Below are 27,556 nucleotides of genomic sequence, written 5' to 3'. Positions count from 1 at the left end.
TTAAGGCAGAACAGCCAATCATCAGCCGGTCACACTCAAAGCCGGTGTCATGTTTGAGAGGGAGGGGGGAGGAGCCAGCCGCAGCGAGCGCAGACACAGAGCGGCCAGAGAAACGGAGGAGCGACTGTAGTAAGGCGTTTGTGCAAAACTGCGGAAAAACTGCAGAAAACGTGCGGGTGTTGAACCCTCTCACCGGGAAAAGTCCCACATTGTAAGTTGCTTTGGATAAAAGCGTCTGCTAAATGACTAAATGTAGTAAATGTAAACATTTCCACTTTTATTGTCAATGCAAAGGATAAAGTTACTGTATTCGATGTCAGCGTTCCTCTACAAATATAGGATATCGTTTATTTAAAAGATGCACTGTGTGTTTAAAGAAACTCTAGACTCCGCCCATTACAGTGAGTTACACGCCCTGCTCCATCATTTGGGAGGAGCAATATGAACAGGACCAGCCTCTTTCTAACGAAACATAACACTGAGAGTCTTCTCAGTATCAAAGGCTATTATCAATAACATAGATCAATTCCGGGGCACAATACGGAGAAAGGTAATTTTATTTTTCATCATAATCCATTTACGTGATTAAGGATGTTGTGAGGTTCTGAGCGAAAGCACATGGATCATGCATCCGCGTCTTTAGCAGGGCTAACAATCACAGCGTTATTGTCGACGTTCCTCTAATGTAAGTTAGTTAGGGATTGTTCTTATAATCAATCCCAAAATACACCGCATTCATGTTATGAAATATAGGTCATTACCATCGGATCTGCGTCTCGCGCGTGCCAGAAGCTATGCACTCTGCTTGAAAATATGGCTCATGCGGAATGAATGCCAAACTGCATTTAAATATGTATTTTCCCATGACACCCTAGCCTCGTATGTTGTTGTTAATAGGGGAGATTGTTTCACTGCGCAGATGACCTGTAAATCTAATATTATGTAGGCCCTATAGGTGGATCCCGTCTTTGTCTCGCGCCTGAGCTCCAGAGCACGAGCCGAGTCATTCCTGCAACTCTCAGCCAGCTGTTGGTTTGAGTCCAGACACTGATTCCCAGGACTAGCCAACTGTTGTCTTTATGTGTCCAGAGATGAGTCTTAAACACCACAGGATAAACTTAAACTGCCAAAGTTTGTTTATAGAGATGCATTGACATGCACAAATTGATTGAATTTTGCCCAGAACATGTCCAAGTTCTGTTTCATAATTTAATTAACGAAAATTAATACGACAATTATGGTTTGCTTAAAGAAAAAAAATATTTTTTAAACATATTGACATGTTTGTGACTTAAGCACATTTTCTCTGGTTACTGTAGTTCAGAATAATGTCTCATCATCATAGTATTTATTGTTCTACCTCTCATTTATGCAGATCTAGTTTAAAACATTGCATCACAGCATTTGTTTTACTGAATACATAAAATTACAGTAAATATATGACTGACTATTACTGTCATGATGATGAATGTGAATTGCAATGTGAATTTTGATGAGAAAATTGTCTATTTGTCATGAAAACATCATAATGAAATGTTCCAAAAATAGCATTGGCAATAGCAATAGTGAAACATGCAGATGTGACAATTTTTTGTTAATGCAAAAATCAGTTTTGCATATACATTGACATTGCAGAGTGATTATTATGTCCTAGAACTCTTACGATTTGGAGAGATTTGCACAAACATGGGTATTGGCAGACATTTGCTTTGGGTTTGGTCAGTGGGTTGCATGGCAGTGCAGCGTAATACTTCAAAAGGACCAAAGGCCAATTATTTTAAATTTTTTTGCTAGCACTCATTCCTTGCTTGCAGATACATCAGCAAAACCTTGTAATCAATGCTGAGCTGTCCTTTCCATCCTTTCCTAAATGATGTGGCACTTTTCCTTGCATCAGCTTATGTTAAGATGAGTTTGCCAAGCCGTGTTTCCTTTGCAGTCCTCCCTAAATCTTTATTCCCTTTAAAAAATTTTTTTTTTGATGGACATTTAGGGGCCGTTTACACCTGGCCACTTCATGCGTTTTCTCAGATCGGATAGCTATCCGATCGTGAAAAGACCAGGTGTAAATGCCCTCCGCAACGCATTTGAGACGGATTTCAATCCGATCGCTCAAACCACTTCAGGAGGTGGTCTGGGCCACATTCCAGACAAAACTAGACAAGTGTAAATGCATCTGGTTGTTAAAACCACATATGTAAATTGTACTCCTCCCCAAAATGCTAAAAAAATAAACGTGTGAGGGCGTGTTATAGGCTATATGTAATGTTATAGCCAGATATGACGACGCTACTGGAACACGCACCACCAGATGAGAAGCTGAGCATATATTCATTAAACCAACGTGCAAACTACTCTCTCTCACTATCTGTAACTCTTCCATGCTTCATCTTTTCACCTTTCTCCTCCTCTGCTCCCTTTGCTCTTCTCCTGCATCTCTCTGCATCTTTGCAGAACATGTACCAGGAAGGAATCGCATGAGATGGAATGTTCTTGATGTGCTGCATCATTGCTGAAGGTGAGTGAGACTGTCAGCTCTTTGAAATATAGATCAACCTGCATTTGAGGACTCGGATCACAATGTAGTTGAATCATGCTGTGAATGGTACAGTGTTGCCTAATTTTAGTGATTTAACCTACTGTTCTGCTTGTTTTGCCAGTTTGTCTGTTTTTGTATCAGTCTGGTATTTCTGGCATGTGAATGTTGCTCTTTTAAGGGTTTTGTTGGAAGCACTTTTGGTTTAAAATGGTGCTTGTGTTGGCTATTTATCATAAAAATGAACAGGAATGCAGTGAGTGTCTTGGCATTAAAGGAATGGTCCACTCAATTGAAATTCTGCATTTAGTACTCACTCAAAATGTTGTTCCAAACCTCTTTTTTTTTCTCCAGTGAATCCTTAATAAAGAAATATCTTTAAAAAAAAAAAAAGAAATCTTTAGACCGATCCCTCTTAACAACTTGCCATTCTTCAAGCTATATTCTGAAGTCATCTTTCTTCACACACCTTCATGTTGTTCCAAACCAGTACAGACTTTCTTCTGTAGAATATAAAAGAGGATATCTTAAGAATTGTCTCTCTTTTGGTTACAGTTGACTTCTACTTTATGGACAAAAAGAGTTTGGTCGCCCACATTCTTTAAAATATCTGTTGTGTTCTGCAGAAGAATGTAAGTCAGAGTTAACAGGTTTGAAATAACATGAAGTTGAGTAAATCGTGACCAGTCCAGACAAGTTTGATGTTCTGTGAATAATGACTTCAGTTTTGGTTGGTTCCTCATGCAAAGCTATTGTGTTTTATGATTCTGTTATAGTATTTTTCTGGTTCTTGTTTGGAGCTTGACATCAGTGGTCCCTATTTTAGGGTAAACTACTCTTTTAATTTACAGAAAAGCAGTTTTTGTGTTTAAAATCTCTCGAAGAAGTGCATGTTATATCTGCCTGGAGACTATCTATTGAAGTATTTTGAGTCATAGGCACATATGTAGCTCATTCTCTGGGACAATTTGGGGCTATGATCATGAAATCACAGGTATTTGTTTTAGCCCTATTATGATGTTATCTAAAAAGATACTATGTTGTCAACTTCTTGCAGCTGCGTGTATAGTCTCATTCCAGAATGGAGGCCTTCAAAATACTGCCTGTGCTGAAGAAGAAACTGGCCTTTCTGTCAGGTAAAGACCAATAATTGGGTTTAATTAATTGAATGAAAAGTGTTTCATCAATTGAATGAATAGTCAGTTATTGTTGGGTTGTTAAAAAAAAGGTGCGCTCGTTCAAAACAGTTGCATTTGCTCCCTCGCTGGCTGTGCTGATTTAAATCTACCGGTACTTTTGTGTTTGCGTCACAAGTTTAGTGACGCAGGTAGTGCCGATTCTCTCTGGACAATCTGTGATCAGCAGAGTGTACACGTCACGCTTTGGTAACGGTGCCTTGCCGTACCATGCAATGGAAAAGCGCAATTAGAGTGTGCTAGCAAGGCATTTTTAGGAAGTAGTTTTACTATATTTTATTAGTTATTTGTGCAAGTTGGACTCTAAAAGGCCCGTTCACACCAATAATAACTATAATGAGAACAATTAAGATATAGTTTTAAAAATTGTTCTTAATTTTAAGACTATTTGAGTTCACTATAACTAGACACCACAGCTCAACATGCAAAGTCCATTAGACCACATCTCTGACAGCAATGCCACGACACAGGAAAAAATGCTTGCACTCATATGAACTTCATGTTCCCATAGACGGCACTTGACATACTGCGAATTAATTGCACGTTGCGATGTCTTGAGGCTCTACTCCTCCAGTAGCTTTTTGTAGTGCATCTTTTCCTTAAAGAATCACACTTAGACACGGTTTTTCCATTCGTACACCATGCTTTACTCTGTGCTGCTGGATTTTCTGCATATTTCCTGACTCGGCCTGTTTGGTTTTCTAGGAGGCAAGGACAGGCGCAGTGGTTTGATCCTGACCATCCCACTGTGCACTGAACAGACCAGCATGGAGGAGCTCAGTGCCACTCTGAATTACCTACTGAGTATTCCCAGGTAAAATAAAAACAGCTTACAAAACAAGCTACATACAGAATAAATGTTCTAATTCTTAGGGTTAATTAATGTATTTATTGAACACTATGCTTTTGTTACAGCAGTTAAATAAAAATAAGTTGGCAGAAATCAGTCAGAAAATAAATCAGATTTCTTTGTCACTGTGAATTGTGAATGTGTCTTTACTGTTTATTTGAATATTAGTGTTTTTAAAGATAAACATGTAAAGTGAGCATTAGATGAAAAATCTAATCTAAATGTAAAAATAATAATAATAATAATAATTCATTACATTTATATAGCGCTTTTCTAGGCACTCAAAGCGCTTACATTGTCAGGGGGTATCTCCTCATCCATCCACCAATGGTGGAAATGAGCATAAACCATTCAGAATTCATTATTTGATGATACCAATAAATGATAAAAGTCTAATGTAAGTCAAAACTGTGAAGAAATGTGGTAAAAATGCATCTTGCATCCCTAATTTTTACCTAGAAAAAAAGTTGGATGTACTTGGCATGGGCCTGTGCATGTTTAATAACCATGATAAAAATCAAGGTAAATCACAGTCTCTTATGGCTTATTGCTTTAATCTGATCCTATTATTAAAGACATAATCATACCCTGAGCTGCAGCGGCATGTTGAGTTTTGAATCTGAAACCTCACATGATGCTGGCAGTAAGGCCATCACTGGTTCTGGAGTCCCTTTTATTTTTCAATGTTTTTATAGTGACCTTCTCCAAATTACTTTCTGGTGACATTTTACTGGGTGAGATGGCTGTTCTATAACCCTCAAAGAATGAAAAGAAATGTTGTTCAGGCCTAAACCTTTTTAGAAACCAAAATAGTAACTGGATGATTGAATACATGCTTCTTGGAATCTTTGGGACACTGTGACTCAAAAAAACTCTGTTTATTCATTTTTAAAATGCCACAGAACAAAAAAATTAGTCTGTTCAACAACACAGCCACACTGGAGTCATTGTAATTGATTCATCGTATGTGGACTGACAACATGTATCATATGTGTTATGCGGCCGAATATAATGTCATGTTATTCTGTTGTATCTCTGCAGCGAGAAGTGCAAAGCTCGTGGTTTCACCGTCATCGTCGACGGCAGGAAGTCTCAGTGGAATATAGTGAAGACTGTTGTTCTGATGTTGCAGGTAAGAAAAGAGATCTTTCTTTTTTTCACGCTTTTGGGTTTTGTTCAGATTGGCAGAGTAGTTTATGTGCAAATGTATGTTTTTGTTTCATTGACATCTGATTCTTGCTTTTTTCCATTAATGAACCCCATTAAAATTTGTGGTGATTTATTTAAAGAGTGCTTAACTTCCCAAGTCACTTCTGAAGGAATACTTGTAAATAATGAGATTTCAGGGCTATTATGAGATGCTCATGCGGTGTGCATTGGCAGCCTTCCTGGTTTTGTAGAGCGCATTGTGTTGTTGAAAATTTGTTGAATTGAATGGATGCTTGTTATTTGCTCCTGTTTATGTGACACAGCACTGAATTGCTGCTGTAAACATAGGCTTTTATTTTATATCATGACTTATTCTTTGTTCCATCAAAGTCCCAAAATGCAAGTCCAGTCACTAAGTGGCCGTCTTGGCAGTGCCTCTGGACAGCTATTTTCTAGTCAATAGCAATATTGAAGTCAGTGCTATCATAAATTTCACAGAAATTGTTAGGATTGGCCAGCTAAAAGACATTTTGATTGAAAAACAGGTGGTTGGATCTTTTAATTGAAAGGTGGGATGTACTGATTGTTGTTGTTTCTCCCAAGTTATTTTATCTGTGAATAGTCTGTATGCTGTACTGTATCCAAGTCAGAATTACAAAGATTAGAATTACTATTGAATGCCACTTGAGGATAAACTTCCAACTGGGAGAATTGTGTTGTGAAATGAATGATGCTGTTGAATGACATTGCATTGGGTAGTTTTTTATTTATTTTTAAAATAAATTAAGATTTTTTTTTATCACAGAAATAAGGGATGCATTAAACTGATCAAAAGTGACTGACCGTAAAAAAAAGTATAATGTTACAAAATCTTTAAATAAGTAAATTGTTGTTTAATAAGAAAGTAATGTTTCATGGTTCGTAAACCAATGTTTCAGTATTGACATTAAAAATCAGTATTGATCCTAAAAATTCAGCTTTGCATCACAGAAATAAATGATTATTTAAAGTAAAAACAATTATTTTAAATTGTATTTTTCATCAAATAAATGCAGGCTTGATGAGCAGAAGAAACATCTTTCAAAAACAAAAAATAGTAATGTTTCCAATCTTTTGGTCTGTACTATATATATATATATATATACATATATACATATATATACATATATATATATATATATATATATATATATATATATATATATATATATATATATACATATATACATATATATACATATATATATATATATATATATATATATATATATATATATATATATATATATATATATATATATATATATATATATATATATATATATATATATATAGAGAGAGAGAGAGAGAGAGATTTGTTTCATTGTATTTCTACTTTGAAAGTCGTTGTTGAATTTATTGCAGAATTTGTGAAGAAAAACAATCTTTTAGGAAAAATCAGTACCTTTTAACATCCAATTTGAATAGAACTCAGCATATGGACTATTTTACTATAAATTGCGATATTGATTTGCCAAAGAAAGCTCCTGAACCCTACAACATGTTTAAGTGGTTTCTAAATCGTAGATTTGTGTAATTTAGCTCAGACTATTGGTGGTGGAGATGGCAAAGCCTCACCCTGTTCTCATATGACCTGCAGTTTTTAGTTGTGTGTTGTACGTTTGCTGTGTGCAGTACTTCATTTCAACAGACCTTACAGATGGGATTTAAAAATAGAATGCAGTACTTATATTTTACTAAGTCTTCTCTCCATTTGAGAGCTTTAGGAAATATAACACTATGAGAGTTTGTTCTGAAATCAAACTGTCCTTCAGACCAGTAGGTTCAATAAAATTCATCAGTGGATTTTAACATGTTGATTTGGCGATTATGTACAAGTAAACTAAAAGGTTTGTGTAATCTCCGTCCCCTTTTATATCTGTAAATCAATGATCGCAACTCTCTACATTGCGAGTAAATCACTCGCATATGCAACTAAATCTTTACTCTGGGCGACTACATTTTTATTCACCATTGTGTGAGTTGGAGGCTAATTATAAGTTTAGCACAGATATATTATTACTCGTCGAGCACAATGACTGAGCACTTCAGAGTTTCTCTCTCTCTCAAGCGATCTGTGTTATTTTTCAGTTCATCTAAATGGATGCGCAGCGCACCTGTGTTTGACATACCGTAAACTCTAGTGTAACTGAGCATGACTCGCCGTCACTTTCGCTGTCTCACACACATGCAAAGAGAGAGCGAGAGAGTCTTGCATACCACGCAGAATTGACGCGCTACATGTAAGCAACATAATTTGTTGTATTTTTCTGTCAAAATAAAGGAGTTCCTTTTGGAATTCTTTTAGCTTTTAAGAACTGCCGGGTTCTCCGGTAATGTGCAAACGGCAATCTCATTGGCTAGCGCTCACCTGTTATAATCACTGTTTTGATTTCAGCAAATCAGTTTTACAGAAACACAGAATGAACAAAAAAGCAGCACCACCAGTACTAAGTTCTGCTAAAATGACTAATATGCATTCATAAGGGCCTTTCTCACCACCAGAACCTTTTCATAGTACCAGAACTAATTGTGGAACTACCCCCTTTTGGGCGTTTTCACACTGCCGGAACTAGATACGATTTTGGTACCGGACTGCCTTTTTCGAGAACCAAATTAGCTCCTACTCCAGAGCAGGGTCTAACCAGCGCAACTGATACTAACCGTGACGTAAGTAGACCTTGATTGTCCAGACATATTCGAAAACACCCTCACCCACCACGATTTAAAACATTGTGTAACATACTGTAAACATTGTGTCAACTTATTTGCAAGTATGATGAACAATGATAAATGGACGGACACTGAAGTGCAAGCACTTGTAGCAAATGTAGCACTGCCAGTTGTCGTTGAAGATTCTTAGTCTTCATTTCCATTCTTTCAATCGCTTTATGTATACGTCGATATTCCATGTCCATTATTGTGAAACCCGCGAGACACAACAAAAACACCGCTCCGATCACAGCGTCCTCCATCCTGCTGTTGTTAACATTATTTTTCTTTGTGAACGCCACGCACAAATGGCAGCGCTGTCGACCGGCTTACGTCACGTCCTAGTACAGACTGTCGGTGTGAATACAACCCTTTAAATGTTAACGTTACTGGGAAATATTTCCCGCAAAATCGTCCCAGTACTGTACATTTAGTTCTAGAACTGAAGTGATGTGAAAGGCCCTATACATGGTTTTAATTCTAATTCCATTAAATAATACTTGATTATCACATACAATGCTTGACTGACTGATGTTAAGAATGTAGTACTTTCAGATATTTAAAAGGCTGTGCCATTTTACAAACATTAGAATATATATATATCACACACATGCATATATGGTATATCAGTCTGGTGAGTAAACAAAAAATGTTTTATTAGCCAATGGTGATTCAATTGTCAACGTGTCTGTAGAGGGTTGGATCGATCCATCACTAATGATCAATAAAAAGAAAATGCTCACCTCTTCTCTTATTTGTTTGTAATTTGTAGCTGGAGTGTGAACTGTGATGTTTTTTTTTCCTTTAGAATGTGATCCCAGCTGAGGTCTCTCTTGTGTGTGTGGTGAAACCTGATGAATTTTGGGACAAAAAAGTGACCCATTTTTGCTTTTGGAAGGAGAAGGACAGGCTTGGCTTTGAGGTAAGTGTACTAGAGGTGTTTTGTTTAAGTGGACAAAGAGCTACACTTTGACTTAACTGTATTTGACAGCAGGCATGGGCACGATTACACAAGCACTTGGTGATTAAACATGAAAATATTTGTTACTTTCCACCTTCTAAACATTTCCTTTTTAATTTTATGATTGGTTGCAGTGGCATGTTGGGTGGTATCTTGTGGTCTGATTAGTTAAAGGTTGGGACTGTGCAAATTTATACTGATACTGTTGCATAGTTTTATTTGTACAACAATCTCACAATACGTATACCTGTTGTCCAAAACAGCTGTACAGGAAATGGTACCTAAATTCCACAAAATAAACGGGTTAACATTTAGTGTCAAAAGTTTGGACCCACTTGCTTATTATATTATTACACTGTTCACATTTTAGCATATTGATAATAATTTAAATGACGTAATATGTTGTTTTATAATATTTTTCTAAAACCACTTTTTAAGATTATGCAAAAGCAAATTGATTTTTTTTTCTAACGTTTTTTTCTGTCAATTAATTAATCTAAATGACCCAAATGCATTTTTTAATCTTTCAGTGCTCAAATATTAATGAAAACTTAATAATTGAACCTCTCCTATTTTTTTCCTCCAATTTATTTATTTATTTGTGAAGTTGATTTAGTCACCTCAGCTTTTGTGTTCATCCTAAATGGACCATTTAGTGTGTTTTCCATTCACATCATACCACAGCGTCATCACTTTGTAAAGGTGTGTAATAACGCAGTAATAACACGGACAGCATATTTAATTAGTAATGCCCAAAGGATCTCATGCGTATAAGTAGATAATTTCCGTTATTCGCTGTGAATAATGAAACTCCAAATACAGAAGCTGCACATCTTCATTGACAGTGGTCTGAGGCTTTACTGTGAGACTATGTTTTTGTTATTGACACTAATGCATTGACTTCTTTCTCATTTATTTGTCAGGGCTCAGAGAGTTGTGCTGTGAGGGGAATAAGGGTTTTAGGGCTTTAAAGGTCATGAAGCACATCTGGGCGTGTCTGAATCAATCATACAGGGAAACTTTTTCTTTTTTAGCTTTCAGTATTTTGAATGAGGCTGTGATGTTTAGGCCTCTCTTTTTCTTTTCTTTTTTGAGGTCTTTTTGTGATGTTAGAAATGTATTTATAACAATTGTATAGTATTCATGTATGACCCCTTTTTACATCAACTAAGAACCTTCATTTGGTTCTTGGTTGATATTATTTTTTACATTCAGTTGACCTTTTCAGTCATCTAGTGCTCATTTAAAGTGATTCCTTAATAACTATTTTAATTTAATAGAGTAGTTAAGATAATTTGCAGAATCTACAAATTGTTATAATTATTATAATGGTAAGTATAATGTATATTTTTTAAAAAGTACTAATCATTAATAATATGTAATGCAGTTTGTATGTAACATATATTATTTTTAATACATAATATTTATTATAAATTGAAATCATAATTATTATATTTATTATCATTATTATTATTATTATATTTACAATTAAATAAATGCATTTTTATATTTTCTATATTGTCTTATTGGTCTGAATAGTACTTGTAGCATGTAGTAAGTGTTTCAAATGGGTTGGTTTGGATCTTTCACTTTAATAAATCTCTGCATTTCATCATCTCTCCTGTAATATCATAAATTAGAGCAGACTGCAGTGTTTCCTCCGTGAAGAAAATGGGTGAATTTGGCAGCCGGTGGTGTTAAATGGGCAGCCCTCTGGCATGGACTCTAGGAGCAGGAAATGGGCTGTATGTGATTGTAATGGTAAAATGATCATTCAGATCATACAGTTTGCAGCCATTAGTAGTATGTGCACTGATGAGGCCTGGTCTCAAACTGCATACTCATTTATCTGGCCGTCTTGCTCTGTGCACTCTTTGGGCATGTACCAATAATGCCATGTTGTCTGGCAACCATCACATGGATCCCGCCAAGAGTTGGATGATGTGTTTAGAAGGACAGTTGAACCACTGTCTCCTAAATAGAAACCTCTGTATGTGTATGTTTGTTGGGGTCATTGTGTTGTTTGTGCTGTGATCTGGGCCAGCAGGCCCCTCTAGCTGCCCTCAACTACCAGATGGCACAGTTTTGGCTGAATGGAGGCTAGTGTATCAGCATTAAGAAGTGGAGACTAGTGAAAACGGTCATCACCATACTCTTGACCTGCTTGAGGATCCATTCTTGAATGAATTGTTTGTATGTGCAGCCGATCGCTGAGGTGCTCCACATTAATCATTCTGCCCAAGAACCTCTTCATCACTGACGCTTGGTCAGGCATAAGTGAGCATATGGGAAGGAAGAGACCCGGAGGCCTTATTAAATAAGTGGATCCTCTTTCACTGCCACTTAGGACCATCTGTTACAGGACTGCATATTTTTTATGCTTATTTTTGCTGATGTTTCTTTCCTTTTAAGGAGTTAAAGATTGTATCTCATTGCATTAGCTGATTGGCAGCCATTGACAGTTTAGCATATTCTATATCCGTAAGTGAATGCAATAAATACAACTTTAAAAAAAGATTCAGATGGTTTGTTTAAAGTAACTTAAAGCTTTTGTGTGATACTTAAGTGCTGTAATATGCATTATATCATTCATGTATTTTAGTTTATGTGTATATAGCATTATTTACTCCGGTGTTGTTAAACAAGTACAGTTTAACCAATAGGAAAAACATTTTTTTCCTTCTCACTAATTTCTCATTAGAAACAACTTATCTAAACGGTAACTTCGGGTCAGTAAGACTGTTGTTTGCTGATTTGATGCTAGGGCTGTGCAAAAAATCGAATGTGATTTTCATGCACATCTCATCAGTAAAGACGCTCCTGTAATTAAAAGTATATCTCAAGCACGTGCGTTCAGATCAGGGTTGCCAGGTTTTCACCACAAATCCTTCCCAGTTGCTTCTCAAAACTAGTCCAAAACTAGCCCAATCGCGCTTCCAGGAGGTTCCCCGATAAAAATTGTTTCCCGGGGTTAAAATATACATTTTTTGGAAGGGTTGCCTTTTAGGGGCTAAATATCACGCATTTTAGGGGCTAAATATCACGTTATTGGTAGTGGGGTTGCTTCAAACCGCGGACATGAAAAACAATCGCAGACTTGGCAACACTGGTTCAGGTGGAGCAGCAGTTACTACACAGAGCCGTAGTCTACCGACAACTAACACAAAATCGTTTTCAAAATCGACAAAGAATCGCCTGCGATTTTAACATCGATTTTGTGTAGATTGTCAGTGAATTACGGCTCGGTGTAGTAAATGCCAACCAGTGTTGCCAAGTCTGAGGTTGTTTTTCATGTCCGCAGGTCAAAGCAACCCCAATACAAATAACGTGATATTTAGCCCCTAAAATGCGAATTTTTACCAAGGCAACCCTGCTAAAAACGTATATTTTAACCCCGGGAAGCAACTTTTATCGGGGAACCACCTCGAAGCGCGATTGGGCTAGTTTTGGACTAGTTTTGAGAAGCAACTGGGCAGGATTTGTTGTAAAAACCTGGCAACCCTGATCCGAACGCATGTGCTGGAGATATACTTCTAAAGATGTGCATGAAAATCGCATTCGATTTTTTGCACAGCCCTATTTGATGCTAAAGAATATCACATATCTTATTATTACCATCATTGTAGTCTTTTTGTGGAAACTGTAGTTTTTTTTTTTTCAGGATTCTTGGAATAAATTTACAAGAACAGCATTTATTACTTTTGTAATGCTTTTTCAAATATTGCAAACATCTTTAACTTTTGGTCAGTTTAATGTGTCCTTGCTGAAGTTGCAAGGTGACCAGAATGCGAGCTGTTTGGGCTACTGTATTGATCAGAGAGCTTTAGCAGATGCAGTGTTTAATCTCCTCCAGCGAACCTTGCAGATGTGAGGGCACAGCTGGCTCACATCCAAGCTGGTGCGTCCCTGCGTTCAGGGTCACTGTGCATGAGGAGGATTCAAAGAGTTCAAACTACTTGAGCAGATGTTTTTTAAAAGGCGTAGTACACCCCAAAATTTCAGTCTGTTCATCACACAAATAACGGATATTGTAAAATAATCTTTTATCACCCTATTTTTAAGGGTGCTTCTCTTTATCTTTCTTTATTTGTTGGTTTATGTATTTTTTATGAAAATATAATGGCTTACAAATGTGGAGTATGTGTGGTGGCGGTATTATTTTTTAGCTAACTTTTCCTTTTAATGCTGCTGTGAAAGGTGTTACTTTTTTTTTTTCTGAAGTTTTCAGTTCAGTTTTTTGTCTGCACGCCTTCTGTCTGTGGATTTGTGATGATGTCATGACAGGAGATAAGACGAAATACAGTTCAAAAGCTTTTATGCTCAAACTCCATTTTTGAGAGTTCACAGCTCAAAACAAGGCTTTTTAGATGCAAGATCTCCTGTTTGTGAAACTGACATGAAACAAACCTCACTGTGGCTAATACATGAAGGGGCTTTTTTTATTTTTATCTCAAACTGTCCCAGGCAGACAGCCACACAGAGGGGGCAAAAACACGCCCCTGACATCCTCTGAGTAATGTACCCCAGATATTATGAATCCAAACTATTTTTCTCTGTATGCTGGAATGCGGGCCGGACTTGTTTGCAGTGAGGCCTGTCCCTCAGTCCCTTGTGTTGACTCAGCTGAACATCTTTAAGACAGCTGTGCCATCTCTCTTCCTATCCACACACCAAAGTCCAAAGCGGAGGGGTCTACTCATTTTTGAGGCCGCATACGTAAAGCACATAGTAATGATAAACATTTTCATTTAAAGCATAACACAAACTACTGCCTCTAAATTCTGATTTAATGAGCCTCATTCTCATTGAATTAATGCACTAAGTTGTTACGCTACTTGACAGCTGTAAACGGTTCTGTTTTGCATTAATGACCAGCTGATTGTACATTTATCCCGCTTATTACATAACTACATACCAATTAAGTAATAGACATGAAATATTGATTTAAGCTGGTTATCTAAAAAAATAAAGAGACCACTGAGTGGTATGAGGGTCATCATTCAAATATATAGGTTATTAATCATTGCAAAGAATTTATTAATGCTAATGTATTCTTTATTATTTGTGTGCCATATGGAATATAATAATAATAAAATATTGCAATGTTATATAGTATTATTGTTAGTTATATTACCATATTACTATATAGTATTGTTTATCATATTTAATATGTATTATATAACTTGTATATCATATCAATTGTCATTATACAGAAATAGTAATAATAGTCAGATATTGTAATAGTATTTTATAATATAATATATTATATTATATTATATTATATTATATTATATTATATTATATTATATTATATTATATTATATTATATTATAGTGACAGTTAGTGATTTTGACACAGCTGTGTCACCTGCAGAGTTTGTCCTATATGCCTTCAAATATCAAATAAATTATTTATGGATATTAACCATGCATGACATTTCTGCTGCAGAAGGTCATGAGAGGTTTCAGATTATGCCACATTACACACACAAATGCCTGTTTAATTGGTAACATTAGTGACTGCTGCACTTTGCCCTCTATTACTACTATTTCTTCTCCAAAATGGGTCAGGATGGTTTTATTTTCTTGTCTGTTAATATTCTCAGCACAGATGATGAAATAGCGTTGTCTTCAGTCATACCTGAGAGTTAATTTTCTCTGTTTCAGGTGATTCTGGTGTCTGCTAATAAACTCACACGCTACATTGAACCATGCCAACTTACAGATGAATTTGGAGGGAGTCTGGTTTATGATCATTTGGACTGGCTCAACAAAAGATTGGTGAGAACCAAATCCCTTGGTTTCAATTTTAAATTGATTACTTTATTGTTAGACCACGGTGATTCAGGGTTATTGTAGTTAATAGGAATGGGTAATGTATTCATGATATATTCACATGATATACCTGGCAATGTAAAGTGCAGCATCATTGTGAATATTGGTGTAATTTTAATATGCCTTTTTTTGTAGTTTTCTAAAGGCAGTGTCATTAGACTAGTTCATTGCATTTCTAAGAATCAGTTCAAAATGTTCAGACATTTTAAATGAAAAGTTTTCTTTTAAATGTAATTTGTTGAATGGTGAATGTAAATGAGCATCAAATATCATTCTTATATTCATACAGTAAAAATAGTGAAAAAATGGCAGAAAACATGGCTAATTGTTTGCTTTTTGATTCTACTTAACAACAGTGGATGTTTATTAGTGATGTCTAGTGATTTATTAATAGTTTTAATTATTTATTTATTATTTTTTTATGTACTTTAGTATTCTTGTTTATATGAAGCTTTAATTCATTTTTATTCCAGTTTAAGTAAGTTGCCTTATTGCTTTTTTTATTTCAGTTAGCTGAAGGCAACATCGATGAAGGCAACATTTCAAATTTTCTTTATTCATAGTTTACCCCCCCCCCCCCTGCTCATTTATATTTTATTTCAGCTTTGTATCAATTAACAAAAACAATTTTTAGTAATTTTAGTTCAACTAAAACAACACTGGCTGAAACTGATCGTTTCTGGCTGTTTCACTGCATATACATAAATACTGAGATGGATATTGATGATCATCAAAAGGCTGAAAAATATAATATTGCAGTGTTTAGCTATACCGCCCAGGTCCTTTTAACAGTATAATAGTTTTAACTTGAGATCTTATTTGCCATTTGTTCTTCATCTAGGTCTTTGAAAAATTCACAAAGGAATCCACGTCCCTTCTGGATGAACTTACCGTCATCAATGAAAACGAGAAGGGAAGCCAGGCAGAGAAGGACAGGTCATTTATGTCTCATTATCTCCAGACACGAGTCATTTCAAAGGCCACTGTTTTTCTGTCAGCTGTTCGTCATTCTGAAATGTGTAATTCAAATATTTAGTGGATTTAAAAAGCAGTCAAATGTAAAGAGAAGTCAACATGTTTGTTTCATTGAATGGTCATCATTTTATAGACAAGTGCTCAGCAACAATGTATTGTTACACTCATAGGTCATCAGAGAGCAGCATCCTGCCTTCATTTGATCCTGAAACGGTTCTTCAAACTGGTGAGTTGTGGTCTGTGCTGGCTGTGTTTGTATACATGTAGACTCTGCTTTGAAATTGCAAAACAACGAAGTTATTTCTGTAATATTTTGGGTCTGTTTGTAAAACTAGATTCAAAAGCAGATTTTGGTTTGAGAGTTTTAACTGTTATATTCTATCCAGCATGTGATGTCAACAGTGAAGCTGTTTTCCAGCTGGTCTTTGACTCCATTCAGTTTAATTCTTGAGGTAGAACTAAGAACTTGGCTTAAGTGTTCTGTGTCTGACACCGTGCCCTTTTCTAAAGAATGGCTTCATTAGTTCAGTGAATTTGTGCCCAGTGTAAGTGATTCAGGCAGAGTTGTGCACCATTTAAATCTAAACTGAGAATCCCCTTTAAATGCCTCAATTTAAATTGCAGCCTGAATTTTTTTTTTATTAGAATTAGAATGCAGTTAAATTTATAATTTAAGTAATGCTATTTGGTTTTCTATATTACATAAACATGCTTAATCAAGTTTTGCATTGAAAATGTATTTTAAAATGTCAAACAGTATAATTTAAATATATTTTATGTATTCATTTTTGCGTTCATATATTGGCATTTGTCTTACATCAGCACAGTTCGGCCATCCCTGCAATGTTCGAATGCGCCTTTTCAATGAACATTATATATTTAAAAAAAATATATAAATCTCTTAAGGCAAATCTGAATTAAATTAAATGGACCAAATATTACCTATGTAATAATGATTTTAAAAGTTAGAAAAAAAATCAATCTTGGAATATTTTAAAATGTAACTTTGTAATGACGGTTTATATAAAATTTGTGGATTGTGCAATTCAGTGTTTTTTTTTTTTTTGCCTTTTGCCCTCAACATGTTTCAAATTTTGTCTATTTTGTTTTGGGCTAATTCAGTTCCTCTGTGTTTCTGCCTATTTATTTCTTCTTCCTGTCATTTGAATTCAAGTTCCAATGTAACATCCTGTAAGGCCAATTCAATTCATGTTCGTGAGTTGAAAAGCAACAGATTCTCAGTGAAGTCTTTATTTTGCCTAACCTTCGTTAGAATAATTCACAAGTATTGGCACAAATAAAAACACAGCAGTGGTACAAAATTAAATACAAAACAGTAGTACTGTTCCTTTCTTCTGCATTTGAGTCTGTCACTTCGTGTCTAATTTAGTTGAAATACTAGCTTGATGGATTCATACTGCATCAATTCAATCCGCACACCTTGACAGATGGGAACATTCTCCGTCACGTCGTGCATTCATCAGTTTCTTTCTGCTTGACACATTGCTTATGAAACATTTTATTACTGTTTACTGATTTCAGTTTTCAAATGGCTTTAAATGTTGTTTTTCTGCCTGATCACAGGGCATGAGTTGCTGTCGGAGCTCCAGCAGAGGCGTTTCAATGGCTCTGAGGGAGGAGGAGGTGGCACAGCCTGGTCGCCCATGGATGATGAGCTGCTGGCTCAGCCTCAGGTGATGAAGCTCCTGGACTCTCTGAGGGAGCAGTACACGAAGTATCAGGAAGTGTGCAGACAGCGCAGTAAACGCTCCCAGCTAGAGGAAATCCAAACCAAGGTCATGCAGGTAAAACACTTTTTATCATCATCAACACTGATAATGATAAGAATTGTAAACGGAAACGTGAACGATCACTTTCAGATAAGTCGAGTTGTGTTGTAGAAGAACTCTGGTGCTGTTCAGCTGTCACAAATTCCTGTGCTCTTTGTTTGAGCCGGGAAACAAAACCGTCAGCCAAACAAACAGTAGCCTTGAGTTTTGCCAAATTCATTTGAGACATCTCTTTCTTGAACACCACATGATGTTGTGAAGTGTGAGGGAGTTTCATCTGTCATCCATTTTGCTTTATTCGTGTATCTAAATATCGCTGAGGTTTACAAGAAGACATCTTATTCCGAAGCATCAGTTCAGACTGTGGCTGGGCTTTGGTGCTTTGGTGAATCAGCAGTCTTGGTCTACAAATAGAGCAGTTTTGGTGGTTCTTCGCACCATACAATCATTGAGTCTTTCCACAGAAAAGATTTGTCACACAATTCTTTCACGTACACATCTACTGCTCTGTCTTCTTGGAAGGCTTACAGAATGCACTTCCACAGAATTCCCCGAGAATCCGATCATCGTGGAGAATCGCTTGGAGAGAGTAGGGCTCTGCTGATGCAGTTGTGCATATATACATCTATATATTGTGCTCTTGTTTTCTCTTTTCCCTCAGTTTTTAGTTGATCTCAATTTAGATCCGTGTAACATGGTTTACAACCTGTACTTTTAAACGTTCTATTATTTTATTATATTATTAGTATATTTAGATTTTATGAAATATTTTTAATTTGAGGGATATTTGTCTTATGTGGCACCATGAGAAGGAAAAAAAAACATAAGGTTCTTTAAAATAGATTCTCTGATTAATGTAGTTTATATTTATTTTTGCATTTATAGACATTCTTCATTAAATTACAATAAGAATTTAGAATTGTAAACTCTTTCTTCGTGTCACATCTAGAGGCACCAAGTGTAGTGTTTGTCTTGTAAAGTGATGGTGAGAACAGAGGTTGCTGTTATTTCGTCTTAGATGAAATAAAATGTCTGTTTCCATGGTGATCAGGATATTGGGAGGTGCACATCTTGTGCATCGGAAAAGAAGTTTGGCCTACTTCTTACCTTCAGTGAAAAATCGTGCAGGGAAGAGGAAGATCATTTGTAAGCCTCCGTGCCTGAAGCAATTACAGACAGGAAGTCGTGCAAGCTAAGCAGTAATTCTTTAAAAAGTTCAGTCACCTCCGCATTAGACAAATTAAGGGCTTTCTTCACAAAGCAGGTTCTCTTGCTGCTGTTCCAGGCTTTTCTTTTGCTCCACTAGTTCACTGAACAACAGAAGTGAAATGAATTTGTCTGCCAGTTCAGTTGTAATTCAGATTTGTAACTCTCGGCTGTTGAATTGAGAATGAACTTGCGTATCAAGCAAGTTAATTAAATGGTTAGTTCACCCTTAATTGAACATTGTCATCATTTTGTTCACCTTCATGTTGTTCCAAACCTGTATGCCTTTCTTTCTGTGCAACACAAAAGGACCAATTTTGAGGAAGCACAAAACATCACCATACAGTTCATTTGACTTTCAAAGACAATATTTGTGGGAGGAAGAGACTGAAATGTTGTTATTCACTGACAATCTTCCATTTTGCTGCAGCTCCGAAGTCCCATTTGTGCTCTGATATTAATGTTCTAAATCTGACAGCTGAAGGATTGTGCAGCTCTCCTACATTTGTCTTTTTGGAAACCAGTAAATATCTGATTAAGGAAATCTCTAATTTGAGCTCTCATCGACCCGATCCCGTCATTTAGTTAATTAGATTTGCTCTCTGTTCCTCCTGATTTCTTTCTGATTAGAGGCTGCTCCGTGGCTTGGGGGTCGAATGTGGTAGTGATTCACTAATTAAAGGTTTCTTTGTCTGTGTTTGTGTGTGAGCAGGTTGTGAATTGGCTGGAGGGTCCTGGCACAGAGCAGCTCCGCACACAGTGGGGGATCGGAGACTCCATCCGCGCGTCTCAGGCCCTGCAGCAGAAACACGAGGAGATAGAGAGTCAACACAGTGTAAGTATAGCAATCATGTCTGGACTGTGTATATGGTTTTTGTGGTATGTAAAGCCTCTGTGAAATGCAAATGGGGATTCTTTTGACAAATTTACACATAGGTCTGTTCCATAAAAGGACTGTATTGAGTAACCATGTAAGTAATTATCCAAAAATGACAAAATAGCATGGAAGGCATCAGTGCGGCTCAAGCACTATATTCCAGCTGTTTTCAAGTCGAATAATAGCTTTGTGTAAGAAACAGACTGAAATTTAAGGTTCTTAACTGATAATTGGAACTCTTTTTTTTTCTGGGAGTGTAAAACACTATATAGAAAGCACAGTGCAGATACAATGTAAATAAGATTCATTTTGTAGCTTCAGTGATTATAACGGGAGTTTTTGCATAGCTTGTGCTAGATTAGAATAACTTAATGGACCAGAGCCAGAACATATGATTTCTCCAAAATTCAGACACATATTTTGATGTATTCTATTAATCAACATTAATTATCATTATTACAATATCAACCGCAATAACAATAATTCTTTATTATTTTGAAACAGCCCTATTAGCTCCCGTTTTTTAACACCTTTTTGCACTCCACCCATTTTTAAAGAATCAAAGGACGAGTTAAAAGCAAACTTATTAGAAAAATGAACGCTTGGATGAAATGATTCACTTGGATGTTCTGTGGTTGCACTTGGCATAAAAAGATTGTGAACCACAGTTGTAGACCATAGAACTTAAATCAGTCTGCTGAGAGACAAAAATGCAGACATTGTGGCAACTGTCTTCTAATCTACTGTGGTTTTGTGTTGCGAGATATAATTGCTAATTTAAGATTTGTGATCTGTCAACTCAACTGAAGGCAATCAGATGACGCTAATATGCCACATGCTGCAATTCAATTCCTGCCTGTAGGTGGCAGTATTGACGTATTTTACTTGAAGTAATCGCATGCTGTTCTTCTGGAATATTTTTGCTTTTAATTATGCACATTTTTGGAGGAAATTAGATTATATTGTCTTTAGATTCATTTTGAACCTCTGATTCAGGCTGCTTAATATATTTTAAGTGCATAGTCACCAATCAAAGCTTCATGTTTACAGTCTTTATAAATGCATTTAATTTTTCTCTAAAGAAGTGGTTTTCCACCCAAAGATTTTGCACACAGATTTCCAGAAGGTCAGCTGATTGGCTTGTAGTCTCTGGAGTGGTTTGTGGTGTGCCCTTGGCTTGTCTGAAGTAGTTACTGCCTCGGTATTTCTTCAGTGTGGTTTGTGGCTCAGTGAGACAAAGCCAGAGAACCTCTTTGATTTACAGGGTTCTCTGTGACGTAGATTTGTTGGCGTTGATGTTTTACAACAGGAAGGTGTTGTTTTGGAGTGTGTGTGTGTGTGACTCAGTGGCTTTATGGTTTTGTTGAACAGAGACCGCTTTATCATGTTGAGTCAGGAACCGAGCCAATTATAGACATGGTTCAAACTGTAGGTTAGTAAAAGTGATTTAGTGTTAGTCAGCAGCATGCAAATTGTTGCAATAATGGTGGGCTTTTTTTGGAAGACGGTTTAGCGATGCTGTTTTACAGCATTCTTCAAATAAGGATTTTGAACACAATAGACATTTACCTTGATCTTAACCTTTTCTAAATAGCATGTGAGCGGTCTTTGTCTATGTGAAAATCAAAAATGCAAGGGTATAAGGTTATGATTTGTTGCCAAGGCGTTAGGTGGTTGTTAAGGTGTTTTGCCTGGTTGCTATGTGGTTGTTTACTGGCCTCTGTGGTATTAAAAAAACATGGGATATAGATAGAGATGCATGCATGCATACAAACACACACACACACACACACACACACACGCATATATATATATATATATATATATATACACACACACGTGTTTGTGTGTATATTTCATGGGAGCTATTGTATCCATTTGGCCTGCAGGATTGGTGTACTGTGTTTATGGACCTGTGGTTGTTATGATTGCTGGTGGTTTATTTAACTGTGTATTAACAGCTCATGTCATGCTGTTTGCTGCAGGAGTGGTTTGCTGTTTATGTGGAGCTGAACCAGCAGATCGCAGCCCTGCTGAGCGCAGGAGATGAGGAGGACCTGATGGAGCTCAAGGGTCTGCAGCAGCAGCTCAGTGACGTTTGCTACCGGCAGGCCAGCCAGTTAGAGTTCCGACAGAACGTCCTGCAGTCTGCCCATGAGTTCCACATAACCGCACAAGATGTAAGATTCAATAGGGTCGGATGATATCACTAGACCCTTATGGAATCTGCACTCATTGAATCTGCACTCCCGGAGGGAGGGGGGGGGGGGGGGGTAGAGCGCAGTCTCGAGGGTACCCCCCGTCCTGCGAGGGGCGATGGGGGTATGTGACGAGTGGGGCGGGGCCGAGGGATGTGGGAACACGAGTGAGGCCGGTGGAGTGATTGGGAAATCCGCTACACCTGCGACCCACCACCGGTCTTGAGTCCCACAGAGGAGATGGAAGGATACAAAACCGGAGCGACGACAGTGAAGGACGAGAGAGGACCAGGCCTGGGCTTTTAGTTGTGTTTTGGTTTCATTTTATGCGCATCAGTCGTCCGTGAGGGGCTGATGCGCTGTTTTGTGTTTATTTTTATTATTAAAGTTTCATTTGATTGTCCGCCGGTTCCCGCCTCCTTCTTCCCGATGACTATTAGAGCTTAATTCATTACACACTCCAATCCAAATTCCAGATGGATAAAATCAAGTCTCGCCCTACTTTGTTTTCTTTAGCTGAATATCTTGTTCCACTTTGGTGTATGTCAAATAACAGAAATGAAATTGTCTTGAAGTCAACATAAATTGATATTGACAGGCCATTTACACACGTTTAAAGCCACAGACTTCCTTCCCCAGTCAGAAAACCGGTCTACATATTCATTGTGGGCCTACATATTATTTAAAAGGCATTATAAATTATTTCATTGAACGTTTCAACTGAATATATAGAAAGCTTTTTTTCTGATGCGACTGTTATATGTGTTTGTCTCAGTTGTCTCAGCAGTTAGATGGACTGTTAGGCATGCTGTGTGCAGATGTCACCCCTGCAGATGGAGCTGCGATCCAGCAGACTCTAAAACATCTGGAGGAGAAACTCAAGAGCGTAGGTCAGAAAGCTCTGTTATCCTACTCATACGCCTGATCCTGGTTCATGTATTTAAAGTTTGACAAACCAGAACTTTTAGTGCTTCTGCATTAGTATCACATAACCAAATGTTTGCTTTTCAAGAACCACTAAAGACATAAAAATACAATAAAATGTGGCTGGTCATCTCAGAGACGTGTTTTAACATGTAATATGAAGAAATTGTCATTAAAAATTAATTGTCAAACTTTATTTATTTAATTTTTTTGTGAACACATTAAAATTTAGCAGACACTTTTATCTAGTGACTAATTTAAAAAAAAACAAAGCAATTATTAAACTGACATAAACCATTCATTAAAACAAAGCAATATACACTGCTCTACTTGGTAATTATTGCTTTAAACAGCATATACATTCTCAATTGTTTTACCAAATAGATGCCTTGTAAAGGCAACTTTTGTTTTCAGGTTGGCTGATACATGAATTTTACAGTAAAAAATAATGTAAAAATCCACAGAGAAAAGTTTCCTCTTTGTCTGTGTATTGAGTCTCTCACTGTTTTCCAGAGGGTGCCTTGCAAAGCTTAAGAGAAAAAGGCCAAGTACTGCTTGACCAGATGTCTACCCAGACGTCTTTTTCCTATGGCAAGGATGTAAGCATTGAGAACAAAGACAATATCGACCATATTCACGGCGTCATGGAGGACATGCAGCTCCGCAAACAGAGGTTCCTCTTCTCTTTGCATGATTTTTAATCATGGAGACAGCACTTCTGGTGTACCAAGAGAAAGTGATAATGGTCTGATGTGTTCACTTGTGTTCTATAGGTGTGAGGACATGGTTGATGTCAGGAGACTCAAGATGCTGCAGATGGTGCAGCTCTTCAAGTGTGAGGAAGATGCATCACAGGTCAGAGCTTGAAATTCAAATGGAAAACTGTGTGAAGTGGGTCTGTAGTTCCTGAGGGGCTGTAAGGGCCGTTTCATTTCTTCACAGGCGGTGGAGTGGTTAGGAGAGTTGCTCGATGCTCTGTTGAAGACCCACATCCGACTGGGAGATGATTCCCAAGAAACCAAAGTGCTGCTGGAGAAACACAAGAAGTTTGTGGATGTTGCACAGGTATTTAAAACTGTAGAGGTTTTGAGTTTGCTCTGCTGGCACACCTAATCTTAATAAATCAGCATTATATAATAAGAATAATATTAAATCAAAGACGACATGAAATCCCAATGAATAAATCTGTTTTCCACTATTATTATTATTAATTATTAATAATATATATATATTTTATTAATATTAGGTAAATCTATTCACATTGATTTATTTATATATAAATATATACTTTTTTTCATTTAATTATTTTTATATTTTATTAGTACAATAGTCTTTTTTTTGGTAAATGTGTGTAATGTATGAAAATGTATTGCTACAGGTAAGGGAAAGGTAAAAAAAAAAAAAAAAAAAAAAATAATAATTTTCTGTATCAAATGTGATTTAATAAATAATAAAATAAAATTATATTTTTATTATGTATTTTTTTAAAAAAAAATTTATGCATCTTAGAGTATAATGTTGTTCGAGTATCCAGCCCTTGTTTTGTTTTTGGTTCACAGTAACCATTTCCTTTTCTGCTTTCAGAGCACCTATGATTACGGCCGCCAGCTGCTGCAGGCCACAGTGGTGCTGTGCCAGTCTCTGCGATGCACCACCCGCTCCTCAGGGGACACGCTGCCCAGACTCAACCGTGTGTGGAAACAGTTCACAGTCACGTCTGACGAGAGGCAGCACAGGCTGGAGATGGCCAGTGCTTTCCACACAGCTGCGGAGAAGGTTGGTACAGTTCTGCAAAACAAATGTCATAGCAAATTTAAGAGTAGTTTAAGGAAAATTGTCAACATCTACTTGCCCTCATGGCATTCCAAACCTGTTTGAATTTCCTTATTTTTATGGAACACAGCAGGAAACATTCTGACCAGCAGCATGATTCTTTCGATTTTCTTCCTTTTGTATTCCATGGAAAATATAAAAGCAGATGGGTTTTTACCAACGTGGGAGTATATAAATTATTTTTCTTGTGAACTGTTCCTTTAAAATATATTGAGTTGATTTATCATGAAGAACCTTTGTCAGCTTAATTATATTTATTACGACCTTATAAATAACCAAGGGTTTTTTCTTGAATGTTTTAGACCACACTGTATTTGAAGCTAATTACTCATTATTATTATTATTATTAATAATAATAATAATAATAATAATAATGGTAATTGCATTCTAAAATTGTAGTGAAACTAGTCTGTCTTAGGCATTTGTTCACATGTACGGTCTACAAACATCCCAGCTTTAATACACTGTCTGAAGGTCTCTAGCTCTGTAATATGTCAGGCACTAATTGGCTTTCTTCCTGCTTTCAGATTCTGAGAGAAAGCGCTGAATTAGCCGAGCTGATGGTGGATTTGGAGGCATATGAAGAGGTGGAGACGGTGGGGAAAGGTCTTCTGGACAGGCTCACTGTACCAGTCATTTTCCCTGATGGGTAAGAGCTGAGAGACCAAAGTCCAGCACGCTTATCAAATTCTCTACTCTCTGTTTTCTCTGAACTATTGTTAGTCTCATACTCATATCCTTCCATGATTGTCCTGAACTCTATATGGATCAGGGACAGGGTGCACAGGATTTATTTACTTATTGAAAATACCTTATTATTATTATTATTTGTAATAGTTATTATAATGATATATGTTTGAGAATAGGATCCTTTTAAACCGTATTGAAGTTCCTATGTATTTTCAATCTGTAGACACTAGCAACGACCATGGTCGAGGGTTTGATTCCCAGGGAATGCATTAATTCATAGAATGTAAATCCCATGTCACTTTGAACAAGTGTCTGTCAAATACTTAAAATGTTAGCTGCTTTTCATTTATGTATGTATGTATGCATTTATTCAATTATTTACTTATATTGACTTAATTTTTGTTTTGCACCTATTCCTATTTGATTTATCCACATGCAAAATACTGTTTATTATTATTTATTTATTTATTTTGTATTAAACCTTTTTTCTTTTTTTTTTAATTGCAATCTTTTAAATAGTATTATTAAATAGTTCTAATTTATTTAGGCTTTTTTTTTTTTTTTACCAGTGTCCTTTTTTTATTTAATTTTTTTTTACTTCTGTAAATAAATGATGTGGGCAAATTTCCTATGTGCCTCAAACTAATTTAACTCAACCTTTTTATATTTACTTCCTCAACTGGATTGCTTTATCATATTAGCCTCTATTCAACAATCACTAAGATGGAAATGTTTTGTTTTTGTCGTCATTTCCTGCCGTCCTCATTCATCCCGGTTGCAGGAGCGAGCAGTTCTTCGGCAGCCCGGGCGACATGGCCTCCTCAGCCGAAAGCATCCGTGAAAGGATGAAACTAGTGGAGGAAAAGAGATTCCTACAGGAAGAGGCGGAGCAGCGGCTGGATGAGGAGGCTCTGGAGGCGGAGCCAAGGGAGAGTTGAGAACCCCATGCACTCTTGCAGGAAGCGTTGCGATCGTTGTGGCATGGTCCAGAAGCGACCGCGATCACCCGCCGTCTCTGTTTTACTCCACCTCACCAAGCCATCTTAACTTACCAAGCGCAGTTAAACATAGTCTTCACAGGCTCGTGTTGCATTGCCTGTGTGGACAGCTGAATACTAAAGCGACCACACTACTTTGAACTCTCGCCTCCCTACAAAGCTTTACCTTCTTACCTGTCGACTCTTTCTCCACCCAGTGAGGCGCCTTGAGCTTGTAATGGTGCTAATAAACCTATAGAATGTACATAAAGCGGCATCTTAACCCCATTTGTACCTGGTGATCTAGATCTGTAGGCCTTTCCTGACCGTAAGCATTGTATTTTCTATTTCTTTCTTTCAGTTGCTTTCTGTTGAGAATTACCAAACCTGCTCTCTTGTGCAAGTATAAATATCCATCAGCAAGGCCTTTGCTGAAATGACTGAAGATGGTGTCTAATGTAGAACCGGTATTGAAACAGGATAGGACAGCACATCAGAAAGTGAAGCTGTTGTAGTTCAACCATGAAGGTACAAAAAAAGCTAAGCTTTAAGTCAATGTAGAATCGATGTTTAGAGCTTTGTTTTGACGGTAAAATATGAAATGGAACGATGTTTCATCTCATAAATTGTCAGTCTAATGCATACGCTGCTTGCATGTGGATGCATGTCATAAAATATTATTTCCATATTTAATTTCCTTTTTTTGTACCTTGCATACCATTTAAACTGTATGATGCTTTTGCCATTTTTAAAGGCTATAGTGTATTTTATGAAAATATAAGTTGTATAAAATGAAGAAAAAAATTGCG

At 36.7% G+C, this 27,556-nt stretch overlaps 1 protein-coding gene across 1 annotated transcript; it reads left to right on the top strand.

Annotated features, from left to right (window-relative positions):
* Window positions 1–422: 422 nt before the first annotated feature.
* LOC132153150 (SEC14 domain and spectrin repeat-containing protein 1) lies at window positions 423–27,556 on the top strand. The gene is made up of 19 exons (XM_059562454.1): window positions 423–550; window positions 2,455–2,518; window positions 3,594–3,672; window positions 4,438–4,546; window positions 5,624–5,714; window positions 9,291–9,404; window positions 15,110–15,223; window positions 16,119–16,213; window positions 16,423–16,478; window positions 17,837–18,057; window positions 19,961–20,083; window positions 22,111–22,305; window positions 23,099–23,213; window positions 23,761–23,920; window positions 24,021–24,102; window positions 24,190–24,312; window positions 24,832–25,023; window positions 25,608–25,729; window positions 26,552–27,556. The coding sequence occupies exons 3-19, from the start codon at window positions 3,618–3,620 to the stop codon at window positions 26,706–26,708; spliced, it is 2,124 nt and encodes a 707-aa protein (XP_059418437.1). The 5' UTR covers window positions 423–550; window positions 2,455–2,518; window positions 3,594–3,617; the 3' UTR covers window positions 26,709–27,556.

This window comes from Carassius carassius, chromosome 11 (genome assembly GCF_963082965.1).
Source record: "Carassius carassius chromosome 11, fCarCar2.1, whole genome shotgun sequence".
Taxonomy (NCBI): Eukaryota; Metazoa; Chordata; class Actinopteri; order Cypriniformes; family Cyprinidae; genus Carassius; species Carassius carassius.
The sequence above is the reverse complement of the archived record's forward strand: the minus strand, read 5'-3'. Positions and strand labels throughout refer to the sequence as shown.